This window comes from Stegastes partitus, unplaced genomic scaffold (assembly GCF_000690725.1).
Source record: "Stegastes partitus isolate 25-593 unplaced genomic scaffold, Stegastes_partitus-1.0.2 Scaffold1342, whole genome shotgun sequence".
NCBI lineage: Eukaryota > Metazoa > Chordata > Actinopteri > Pomacentridae > Stegastes > Stegastes partitus.
The window spans coordinates 108170-120991 of NW_007579073.1; the positions used below are offsets into that span (position 1 = coordinate 108170).

Genomic DNA, 12822 nt, shown 5'->3' on the forward strand with positions numbered 1-12822 from the left:
TGTGTGAGAGTTCGGTTTACGGTAAAACAAGGTAAAGTCTAGAAATGATGGATTCAGCCTCTAAACTCCCTTTGAGTGAAAGCATTCAGTGGTTTACAGTGATGAGGTCGTCACTGGTCCATATAATGCATTTATGTATGTGACAGAATTACACAGAGGTATTCCTATAGATGTATTAGTTTAGTGTCTATACCTGCTGTGGTTTTGGGCTGTAATCTTCTAAAACAGGGTTCCTATCTCATCACGGTGCCCCAAGATTGATCCAAAGGGCCACAAGGAAAGGAAAAACATCTATCTGTTACACCAAACAGCTGACTTTCTGTTGCTTCTCTCCTCTTCTTGTGCTTTTGGAGGAACACTGAGAGCTTCTGCTGCTCCAGGCCTCCAAAACTTACTAAAATGAAAAAGTCTTTGTTTGAACTGATCATTATCAGAAGTGATCACGAGGCAGTTTTGACTGAGTCTCCAAGGTTGTTCCAAAATCACATCATGATGCGATGTGATCTTATCTTTTTAATGTTTGCAGTGATCCCATTATTGTTGTGACTGTGACTGGCTGAAGGTATAATGCAGTGAGATGCTGACATACACACAGTGTGTACTGCTGACGGCCTCATCATGTTTATATCTTCTTTGTGTTTTATATCCTACGTGTACTAACTGTGCATGTGGTTCTATCATAATCACACCAAGTCTCACTGGATCATGAACTCGTTCTAAAGAACAGCACTGTGTTCTTCTCCTTCTCAAAAATACAGTAAAAAATGGAGCAAACCTTTTTTTTTTTATTATTTTAGCAGCTGTGTAAGTATCACTGCATTCCAAATCATGCATTTATTGATACGGACTTTTCTTTTCTGAAGTCTCGTCTGTTCTGTGAATCCAGTTAATAATTCAGCGCTTTGCATCCTGAATAGGCTATTATTTTATTATAGCAGAAATCCAGGAGCTTTTATTCCATGTTTTGATGTGGTTATTTTATTTTTTCTTTTCAGGGCAGATTATACCTCCAGAGCTAGTTGCCTGTTTCTCATCTGGATTGTCCCCCGACACAGCTGCGCCGCTCTGTGAGCTTTCTTCTGCTCCACATAATCTATCAGATCTCAGAGGAGGCAGATGTCACATCACAACTGAAATCCTTAAGAATCAAATAATCTAAAAGCAGACAATGAAATTACGTGTCAGATCAGTTTGGACGCAGCAGAAGTGGAAAAATATGCAAACCTAGTTGACTGTAATTGCTGGCGGTGCTCTGCGTTATTAAGGAGCTGCCTTTATGTGGCTCTCATGTGGAGGTAGCCCGAGCATACAGGGCTTTATTAAAGCTCTACATGGTACACAGTGTGCCTATACATTTCCCCACTTAAGTTTGCGCCAGCTTTAACAATGTAAGTGGTTACGTAACATCCCAACTAATTTCTTTTCCCTGCGGGGAAAATCCATCTGGCTCTCACCAAGAAAAACTAGTTGGAATGTTTAGGAATTATGTAAATTCCTAAAACCATCACACTAGATTAGAAATGTGACTGCCAGACAGCATCCTTTCTCATGCCGTTGTTTTGCAGCGAAAACATGAACTGGAGTCATGAAGCTGGAGCGCCGCAGGCTGCAGCTCTGCAGGCCGGACAGTGATATCTGCTGCTACATCTCATTATGTGTCGTTCATCTAATCCTCGGGTTTGTAATTTGCTTATATGCACTCATGAAGTTTAAAGCGGGATTACGCGCCTGGCAACCGAATGTCACTTAGCCGCACATTCCTCACCAGTCAGCTGCAGAAAGTCCACAGAAAATCAACTATTTGGTCAACACTTCCTTCTGCTGGTTGTCTATTAGGGAGTGTTAACACTAGGATGTGACATCAGGTATTCAGAGCTGGAGTTTTCATACACATCCTGTTTAATCTGTCTGTGAACTAAACCTTTAATGAGTTGTCTTTCAAAGAAGAGTACAAAACATGAATATTGTGGCATTAAAATCATAATATATGTTTTGCTTGAGAGTGTAATGACTGAATTTTCTGAGTTGAGACACTTTTTCTGGAATAAACAATTAAAACTTTAGTGTCATTGAAGAGAGACGAAAGAGGAGTTTGAGGGACTTGAATAAAAGGCTTTGTCCCGGTAGTCCTGACGATGTGGACAGATACCGCTGATGGACGTGACTCCTGTGCACACGTCTGATATCTCCACTCTGCCTGTGTGTGAGTCAGACTATGGCCGAGTCCCAGAAAGGGTGCATCCCGCTATCACGTCCACATGTTAATAATTTAAGCACTTAGTCTAGAAATCAGGATCAGGGAAGTGTTCTGTTTTGTCTCTTGAAGTAAAAGCGAGCCAAATGGAAGGTCCCCCCTGATTTCCTCCTGACCTATATATTTCAGGAGGTACGTGCTAAAGAGCAGTCCTGGCTGGAGAGAAAACACATAAACACCAACATCAAATATTTATTCCTCTTTGTCCGCCGGCCGGCTGGTTGGGGTCTTTTTATTCTGAGTGTGTATGACAAATAGTGAAATTAGAAAGGTGTACCAGAAGCGAGGCTCGACGAAGCCGCTCGCATCACCAGCGCTTTCCCTCCGAGGCCAGCGAACACAACAGAAAGACGACTTTAAGGACATCCGTGTCTCCAATATGGACACTATTTATAGCCTGGAGCTGCTAAAGCATACCTGAACATTTACTCCCCTCCGTCACATCGTACAGCAAAGCACACACACACGATGACTTACGTAAGCCACATTACTTGCACCCTTTAACAGAGGATGCTGCTCGTGATGCTGGGAGGAGGGGGTGGGGGCGCGTCGACTCTGTGATACGAGGCGAGGTGGTGCAAATGAGACGGGCTTTGAAATGCAAATTGCTCATTGTGTTGTCGGCTCAGAACGGAAAATCCACAGTCAGTGTTTCAAGCAAAACACACGATCCCGCTTCACAAAGACCATCCAGATGTGCCAGAATGTTTTTTTCATTATTATTATTTATTTAAATGAGAAGTAGCTGTTTTGATTCTTTTTTTTAAAGGCATCCATTGAATTGCAACCATTATTCTGATACAAGGATAATGGAGAAGTAGATATTGCAGGAGACACTCGGTTCAAAACAAAACTCCAAGTCAGCAGGCAGAACAATCACACACACACACACAAGTATGAAATGATGGGAACCAGGAGCCCCCTGCTGGCAGCAAAACAGACCAACCAGCACGGAACACTGTGAAAGACGTAAACACAATATTGAGAAACAACGTAAAGACTACATTTATGCAGCCGTACATGTGTGATTATAGATTGTTTGCATGATATACCACAGTGAGACGTCAACTAGCTCCACCAGTTTAACACAGTAGCGCTCACAAAGGCACAAAGACATCCGTCTCTAGACTTTGGCTCTTCAGCACTGAGGGAAAGTTAACATTAGAAATGTTGAACCATGATTGGAAAGGTTATATATCATTTGCATAGACTTGCAAGCAGGAGTACGATTGGAGTTAGTGAACACACACAGATGAGATGCCTTCTGGAGATTTTCGTTTCCTACATTCAGAAATTACCTGAAATTTAAATGTGATCGTCTCAACAGGTGATCGTTAATGTTTAGTCTCACACAGCTCTGGAAATACTTTAACACAGTTGAGATGCTTGGCAATAATGCAATTTAAAAAAAGCAAGGCTCTAAATAATTTCTCGTAAAGGTAATTTATATATTACATAAATGGCACGTTGGCCTCGTTCTTCATTATAGGTTCTGTTTTCTTCTGCAAATTACATTTTCTTTAAGTAAAACTTACAAACTGATAAAGACTTTAGGTTTCAGGGAAGTGTGGCACACTTTAAATGTCATTCTATGGTGTCGAGTTAGTTTACATTCATTACAGTGATATAAGTAAAATATTATTTAGTATGAAATGTTCAGGCACACACATGTCGCTCGACGTGACTCCACCAAATACCCGATAACGATTAAGGTATCTACTGCATCTTCCAGAGCCTGATTCTTCAATCTTCTACTGTATCTTACACATACGGTAGCAAAATAAAATACAAAAATGAATATTGATTTACTGGTGTCATCGAGAAATTAACTGCATGCATCACCGGGGATACAAGGTCCTACTACATCGTTTCAGTCTGGACGCATCGAGCTCGTCTTCCCGTCTGTTTAGTCGCTGCCTCCGCACAGCTTCAGCAGCAGCTTCTTGTAATCCCCGGAGGTATCGCCCTGAGAAACACAGAGGATGTATTACACGGAGAGAAAGACGGCGACTGAAGGTTTGACTGCCAGGACGACGCGGTTAGTGGGACTTACTGAGATGTGGGTGTACAGTGACTTCCCGTAGGTCCTTACATACGCCTGCCTGATGTCCAGCATGTCGATCTCAGAGCGAGACACCATGATACGGATCAGGGTTCTGTCCTTGGTCCCTGCCCCCTGTCGACACATCAGCGCGATGAATCATTCATGTCGCCCTCCACGGCGTCAGAGCAGGAAACAACTGGTTTGTGGTAATTACAGTGAAATGTGCTGATAAACAGCAGTCATACCTGCATGGCCTTGTGCAGCCTCTCTGCAAAGTAGGCGGGGGTGTTCTTGATGCATTTCACTAGAACACAGGAGCAGAAATTAATGTGAGACAAATGCTTCACTATTAAACAACATACAATAGATCCATCCAAAGTGCTAAAGACGTGTTTGGAAGGAAAAGACGATCTAAACCTGACCGGATGGGGCAGCATTAAACACTATGGAGCATGTTTGTTTGTGCTGTTGGCTCTGCCATAGAGGTAAAGCAATCTGCCCAATGTTCCTTTTTTTTTTTCTGCAATCGCCGTCACTTTTTATTTGGATACCAGCTTTGCATCAGTAACCCGACAGTTTTTCATCTGTGATAATGTGACTTATGTGGATGGATCCCAAAATAACTACTAATAAATGAATAATATACTGTCTGTGCCAATTCTTGTGTCGCTGCTTGTACTTGAATTCACTGTGCAACAAACATTAATGATCCATTTGCACACTCTGTGGTTTGTTGCTGAAGGCCAGTGTTGCACTTTCTCTCTCTCTCACGCTGACTCCTCTGCAGGCGTGCAACCACAAATGTATTCCAACCACACAACAAGGGCGACATGCTCATGAGCAACACGTAGGCGCTGATCTATCACACACATATGGATCAGAGTCCTCACAGCACACTAGAAAGTATGATAATACCAACAGAAACTCTTTGGCGTCTGCAGCTATCTGAGTGTGTCTGCTCAAATGATAAGCTGAACTGTCTCTCGCTCTGTGGTTTGGAGTATTACTCAGGTCAAACCAGAACAGTTTGTAAAATGGCCTGAACAGTTCTTGTTTTAACGATTACACATTTAGACAAATGTGCAGCCTTTAGTCTCTTATTCCACCGTTTGACTTTAAACAATCAACAGGTATTCAAGTGAAGCAGCAACCTGTTTGGATCCAATAGGTATGTGAGGCCTGTACCATGAAGCTAGTTGGATGTAGCTTCAGCGTAGGATTTCTGTGTGTTAGCCGGCTCAACAAAACCTGGTTATGAACTTTCTCTGTTAACTCAGGCTTTCTCCTTCAAACTCTGTGCACATTTAAATAAAAGGGGGCGTCTAACATGTCATGTCACTCTTCTTCTGGTGTCCCACCTACTACAGTCAACAGGTTGTTATAATAGAGAGCTACGAGGAGTTTATGACAGGAAAGAGCGCTTCTACTGCAAACACAACCGCTGGTAAAAGCAAAAATGTAAATCGTGTGTTTACGTGACAGCTGCACATCAGAGCTGCTACGCCTTAAACTTGTATTGAAGCGCGTTTAGGTCCGACTCAGTCGTTAGCTTTTGGCCAAGTCAGAGTAAAATTACTGCTATTGATTGAATATTCTCTGTAATAAATATCAATAGAATAATCAATTAGCTTCAGCACCAGCAGAGTAAACTTGGCAGCAACTCAGGACCAAGTGTCAAACATGTTCACGTGTTTTCTGCATCACCAACTGAACACATGCAGGTTCCTGTGGCAAAGCAGCACATACAGTGAGATGCTTCCTACAGCCGATTTAAATCCAGAACCCTGAACACACCCTGCTCTGGACCAGGCTAGCTCCACAGTGTAAGTTGCCATGGTGACCGAGCAGGTAAAGAAAGAGCCACCTTTGTGCCACTCAACTCTGACTTCAGGTTCATCACACCTTGCTGGCTAATTTCACTTTGTCAAAAAAGTTTTGCAAAACAAACTCCAACAGTGACTTGAACACGTTTTGGAAGGAACTTTCCAGTTTGGTTGATGTTTGAAAAAGTCAAAACCTAAAGAAGAAACGTACCCACAGCCACCATGCCAGACTCCAAGTTGCCAGACATTTCCCTGCAGACGCTCTTCTCAATGTCCCTCCCACACATCTGCTGGTACTCCTGGAAGACTGGTAAAGGCAAGAATCACAGGCAAGATGGTCACAGTCAGAATATTTGAAGACATCAAGACAAAACAAAGCAGAAGTCTGCAAGGGATGGAGGAAGACAAATGCAGTGAGGTTGAAATCACTCACCTGCACGAAGGTGAGGCCTGCTGCGAGCGCACAGGATGGCATTGAACTGGGACTCATCAGTTCCCACTTTATTCTCCCCAGCAGCATACAGTTTCTGAAACAGAAAGGAAGGAGGAAGGTGATCAGGTTTTTCTAAAAACACTTTCCAAAAAAGGTTACAACACTAAACCAGCTGTAAACGCGTACCTGAGCATCCTGTTTGGCCAGTGAGATGTCGACAGTCTCCCTTTCATCACGGTTCCCCTACGCAGGACGAAAGAAAGCAGTGTTCACGCTAAAACAACATTCAAATCCAAACTTGACTCTACTTGAGATGAGCTGGTGTAAAACATGCCGGCGCTACCTGAGAGAGGGAGATCAGGAGTCTGCGGAAGTGACCGGAGGTGTCGCTGCTGATGGCGTCCTCCAGGGTCTTCCCGTACTCTGGAAGCGAGGTGGAGCTTTTTATGAAAATATACTCATTTGTGTGACATTTGCATTTTTGTCAGACATCACGTTCTCAAGGTCCACTGTCGAGGTGTAGAGGAAAGTTAAATACAACTTCTGATGCTCCAACCTGTTCTCACTTTGCAACAAGACAAGAAGCTGTGAAACACTTAAACGCTGTATCAGCGTAGCGCTGAAACAGCGGGTCGGTTACTTGTTGACCCAACAGTCCAGCCTCTGAAACATTAATATTTGTTTGACTGCTTGCATAATTAACAGAATTTATGAAACAAAACATTTACTACAAAGTCATTTCTCAATATTCTCTGATATGTCACAGACCATTCAATTCATTCACTAACAGAGAAAATAACTGCCGGCTAAATGATAACAAAAATAATCTTTACTTGCAGCCCTTCGTTTCCTAACATTCGGCCTAAAGTTGGGTTGTATCATATCTGCCCTGCAGGCGTAACCGTCATTTAGAAACATCTGATCCAATAACATCAGCTGTACTGGTTCAGCTACAGCCTGAACACGAGATCAGAGAGCTGAAGAACTTCAAGGTACACTTTTAACAACTATCCTCTAACGCAGTGAAAAGCAGAAAGTTCAACAGCATTTTTTTCAGTCACAGAAAAACCTAATTAAAAGTATAAATGCCAAGATCCCAGCTCACCAGCTTTGTAGATTCTGTTGATCTCTTGAATCTCTGCGTTGGAGCGTGATGACAAAATCTCAATGAGACAAGCCTCATCGGTTCCAGCCCCCTGAAACATAATATAGGAAAGACATTTAATGGCACATCGACTTCACAGAGTAAATATGATAAACATTCATTTCCTGGCACTGAGAGACTTTCCCTGTATGTTCCTATGACAGAGTGAGTGACATGATGTGGTGTGGGCAACAGAACTAAAAGTGAAGCATTTGCTGAGACAGCAACTTCCAACCTTTATAGCCTCTCTGAGCTCAGATGCATCAAAGTGTCCCGGGGTCTTCAACATGGAAAGAACCAGGTCCTCAAAGTTTCCAGTGAGCTCAGACTTCAGATCACGGAGTAAATCCTGAGAGGAAAAAAAAAAAATGTGAGTGCTAAGTCAGCTATGATATAATCGCCATATGGAGGCAATGAAAAGCTATTTTAGTTGTGAAAAAACAAACAAAAGGAAGAACATTATACAGACGTACCTTTCCATAAGTGGTTTTGTAGGCTGCTACCATTGGAACCCGCTGCTTGTTGGTGCGACTTCCCAGGAGTTCAATAATGGCATTCTCATCAGTGCCTGATGAAGATGAGTTGTTTTTAGAATCAATTTGCGATGTGTAAAAATGGACCGAGCAAATGAAACATTAATGGATGTGGAATGGCAACACACTGGATGGGTTTAGCATACTCAGACGGTGATATCTACTGACCGAAACCCTTCATCGCCTTTCGAAGAACTTCAACATCCCTCAGAGGATCAGCACCTGGACAATCCTTAATAGAACCCCTGTAACCTTGCTGTAAAAGCACGACAAATGAAGATATTAAAAGATAAAATGCCACTCAGTTACAAAGGTGTTTGAGTTGTCTGTGTATTGCTGTGTAGGTTTACATCTTACAGGAATGGCAGGCGCCTGGGGGGTAGATGGAGCTCCACCTCCATATGCAGGCATGGAGGGGCTCGCTGCAGGGGCCCCGGGGTAGTTTGGCATGGGCTGACCAGGGGCGGGACCCCCTGGGTGTCCCTGCTGAGCTCCTCCTGGCTGCAAACAAAGGACAGCTGTAAGAGCTAAATGCATGGTGACAAACTTCATATAGAACAAACACGGTTTAAGGAGGGCTGGTGAAGATAAGGTGATTTCAGCAAACAAGAGATTTAGCCTGAGCCGCTCCATATGTTATTAGTGAGTTGGCACGTCAGGGGTGAAGTATTAGAAAAGAATGTATGTACCGCTCCATAGCCAGCTGGTGCTGCTCCCCAGCCTCCACCTGCAAGGAAAATATTGACATAACACTCAAAATGTCATTTATTTAAAGAAGAAATCTCTTTTTCACCTAACATATGTATTTGGTTGTGCTACATATTGTGTTTACTGCAGCCTTACTTGCTGGAGGCATGGACGGATAGCCGCCTGCTCCAGGCTGTGGGTATCCGCCTGCCTGAGGAGGGAAGCCTCCAGCTGGGGCAGGGTAGCCACCAGCCTGGGGAGGGAAGCCCCCTGCTGCTGGAGGGAAACCGCCTGCTGCTGGAGGGTAACCGCCCGCTGCAGGAGGGTAACCGCCAGCTTGAGGTCCGAATCCGCCTGCCTGTTGGGGGTAGCCTCCTGCCGCTGGAGGGTAGCTGCCTGCTGCTGGAGGGTAGCCGCCTGCTGCTGGAGGGTAGCCGCCTGCCTGGGGTGGGTACCCGCCTGCCTGGGGTGGGTAGCCACCTGCCTGGGGTGGGTAGCCTCCGGCCTGGGGTGGGTAACCTGGGTAGCTCATCTTCAGAACCTGGAGGTGACAGGAAGTTGTGGACTGTCAGTAGGATGCACATCTGAGAGAAATCTCGCGGGCCATTTCAACCACAGATCGTTCACGAGGAACTGTTTTAGGAACTGAGGAAGTAGTATTTTCAGCTTCCTGATTACTTGAGCTTCTCATAGATTACATTTACAGGGACATTCAAAGTTATTAGCAAAAAAAAGAAACCCACATAATAAGAAAATGTTGACGTCTCACCACTTTCACGTGTTTATTACCCGTCATAAGACGCTAACATAGGAGTGTGTATTGTTTCTAACAGGTTTCATTTCCCATTTCTAAATAAAGACTGTCATAAACATATATATATATATAATATGAACAGACAAAATGAATCAAATCTCTTCATCATAGACATGTTTGGTAGGACAGTCCTTTGAACTACTGTTTAAGTGCATCTAAGTCATTCCATAACTAAATAAAACACTCATTCCATCTGCCTGTAGTCAGTGATAATGAGTGACTGGAAATTCTTTGTTTTCATGCTAATAAAAAATCAAGGAACTAATGATTGTGGTGAGAGCAGAGCAGAAGTCCGGGTTCTGTAGGACGGACTGCAGTAGCAGAGAAGTCTCCTTATTGTGCAATTCACTGGAATTTTAACCAAAAAAATAAAACCCACTCTGACTAGACAAACACAGCGGTGAAGCAATTCAACTGTACAAACACAACTTGTGCGGAGTTACTGATTGTAGTTTCCACCAGAGTTCAGATCTAATAACTGTGACCCAGAGACGGACCACGGACCCGGCTTGTACAGACATAAACAAACAGGTCGGGGAGATTTCCTGACGCGCATTGTTGACCCTCCCTGTTGTTCTCCAGTGTTCCTCCGTGGACCGGTGAGGCTTTCACGTGTTGCTGTAAATAACACTATCTCCACTACAGTGGGCACTTCCGGCCCCCGAAGAGACACATACGGGCGGAGAAGTCAAGATTATGTTGGATCTAAGAGTGTAAAACAAATCAACCCTGAGGTTCACAATTTAAGTATCTGCTTAGTATTTTGACAGCATTGCTTTTTAAATAAATAGAAAAAAACTCACTTTTGAAGTTCACGCCCCTGGGACAAAGTGGACTTTTCCGGACAGCACTGAACACTCCTGATCTAACAGAGCATCGCAGGCCTTTGATTTTTAAACTCGCTAACTAGCTGCTCTGGCACTGCTCATATAACTGTATTCAATAAACAGGCGTGGGCTGTGGGTAAAGTCCATCCTGAACCACCTGAAGTGACATTTAGCTCCAGCATGCCCTCTGATGTCCAAGGACCTGAACCCGACCTGCGGTCCGTTAACGTTACATAATCCTCCCGAGCGAAGTTGATATTTAGCATTTAGCATCCACTCAGATAAACGGACCAAAGATCAAGATGAGTGCGTTACATGTTGTTATTCAGCGTTAGAGAGCAGCTGTGACTTGTAATATGTGGAAAGTCGCTGGTTTGCAGCTGTTACCGTTAAACACCTCAGCGCCGCCTGTCCGTTTAATCAGGCGAGGCTAATTTCCTGCATTCCACAGTTAGCGTGATAAGCTAGCACACACGGCTAATGTTGCTAAAGCGTTTTGTCATACTTCGAATAAAACGCAGAAAGTGGCTGTTTTTTCCCTCCAAGTATTTTAGTGCTAAAAATCCAGATTCGAGCAACTTACTTATCAGATGCGGGCGTCAGATCCAGGAAGAGGCGAGCGGACAGAGAGAGGCTGGAGGTGGGTGGGTCCTCAGCATTGTTTCCGTCCTGCTGCTGCAGCAGGAATCAACCTTTCCTCTGTTATTATCCACAGACCGGAGGCTCAGGCTGCTGCTGCTGCTGACTCACTGGCCCGTGATGAGCAGCGAATATGTTCCCTTTAATCCAATAAGTGAGTTTTGTTTCCCGGGTGACACAACACATGAGTTTGTTGCCGTCATTGTTCATATACAGGCTTCATAGAGATGGAATAAGAAGCATTATTTATGGCTTCATTTCATAACAGATCACACCCCCTGAAAGCACATGATTAAAGTCCCCCTGTGGTCATTTCATTAAAGCCCTAACATTCATTTATGTGTATTAAAGTGAAGTTTATTTCCATTAAACAATCCCTTCCTGCCTGTCCTTATGGTTAAAGTCCACTTTGTTGTGTTTTGTGGTTGTTATAAACTTAGACATGTACAGTGATGACTGTCATAAAGATATGAAGACGTTTACTTTTCCATTCCTTCAGCCGTCCCACAGCCGGACAGTCACAGCAGGAAGTTACTGACACCAGCCGAGGAACTCATAGTTTTAGCTCAAACTTTATTTATCAGTTTGTTTGTTTGCTTTAAAGTTTGTCAGCCACGAGTAAAAATGTTCTGCTGTTGGCTGCAAGAGTGAACGCTACAGTCTTCATGCACTCCAAGCGTCTCAACTACTGAAGATTCGGTGGATTTATTTTAAAATTTGATGGCAACGATAGGAAAATGGTTGTCCATGTTGTGTAGATAATGTGACCGATGTTGGCTGTGATTGTGCTGAAACTGTAAAGCTGAGGGTCATTCAGAGATGTTGGAAACTTTAAGACCAGTTTGAAGACAAATGAGAAGAACTGTGTGATTTACTGTCGTTGTTGTGCTTCATTACAACCTAAAACCAGCCGGTCTCTTCTCTCCTGCTCTCTGTGCTCACAGATACTGTAATACAGATAAATTCCAAATGAAGCTGTTCTCATGTGCATATTTTTTTTCAGTTTCTATTGTTAGACAATTGTCCATAGACATTGTCCATAGAAAAGTTACAAGCGATAGAAAGTCTTACACGTTTATTCTGACCTGTTTACTGCACACTGTTAACTCACAGATGCAGAGAGAGTTTTTTAAAACAGGGCTAAAACCAGGGGTTATAAAGCCATGATAAAAATAAAAATAAATAAAATAATCATTACTTTCCATAGTGGGGTGTGTTCAGGGACCTTTACAACCACTTAGATGTGACTGTGCACAGTGACCTCCTATAAAAGGTGCAGGTAGGTCTGTGATAGGTCTGCCTCTATCACCGTGTGACTGTTCAAATATCATAAAAACAACGTCATGACGAGCTGTAAACCTGGAGCCATTCAGTCACACATGTTTGAACAGGACTCTGTTTGTGCTCCAGAGAGCCCCACCCTGCCTATTGACAGGATCGCTTCCTTATTGTTATACCGGAAAGTTTCAATTAGGTTTGAATCAGAAGTCATCAAAACTCTGCAGTTTGAAGATGAAAACAATCAGCCGGAGCACTGACTTCCTGTTGCTCATGATATGTCTCCAAGTGTTTAAAAAAATATATATGCAAGTGTTAACAGGAGTTTTAAAAACTTATTTTCACT

The 12822-nt window shown here is 43.3% G+C and overlaps 1 protein-coding gene across 2 annotated transcripts; it reads right to left on the reverse strand.

Moving 5' to 3' along the window:
* Nucleotides 1-2959: 2959 nt before the first annotated feature.
* anxa11b (annexin A11b) lies at nt 2960-11209 on the reverse strand. 2 transcript variants are annotated; one of them, XM_008298705.1, is made up of 16 exons: nt 11143-11208; nt 9399-9459; nt 9075-9335; nt 8921-8958; nt 8589-8732; nt 8400-8487; nt 8172-8266; nt 7934-8047; nt 7660-7750; nt 6898-6977; nt 6741-6797; nt 6555-6648; nt 6333-6428; nt 4544-4602; nt 4308-4430; nt 2960-4220 (listed from the first exon to the last, which is right to left on the reverse strand). In XM_008298705.1, exons 2-16 carry the CDS (start codon nt 9448-9450, stop codon nt 4161-4163), a joined length of 1452 nt encoding a protein of 483 aa, XP_008296927.1. In that variant the 5' UTR covers nt 9451-9459; nt 11143-11208; the 3' UTR covers nt 2960-4160. The 2 variants fall into 2 exon arrangements, with proteins under 2 accessions (XP_008296927.1, XP_008296926.1); XM_008298704.1 differs by having other exon boundaries at nt 9075-9459; nt 11143-11209.
* Between the last annotated feature and the right edge of the window lie 1613 nt (nt 11210-12822).

Coding starts and splice junctions, on each gene's coding strand:
- anxa11b (XM_008298704.1), bottom strand. CDS start 9,450: ATGAGCTACCCAGGTTACCCACCCCAGGCCGGAGGCTACCCACCCCAG. Junction 8,488..8,588: donor CCCAGGCGCCTGCCATTCCT/GTAAGATGTAAA, acceptor GTGCTTTTACAG/CAAGGTTACAGGGGTTCTAT. Junction 8,048..8,171: donor ACAAAACCACTTATGGAAAG/GTACGTCTGTAT, acceptor TTTTCCTCTCAG/GATTTACTCCGTGATCTGAA.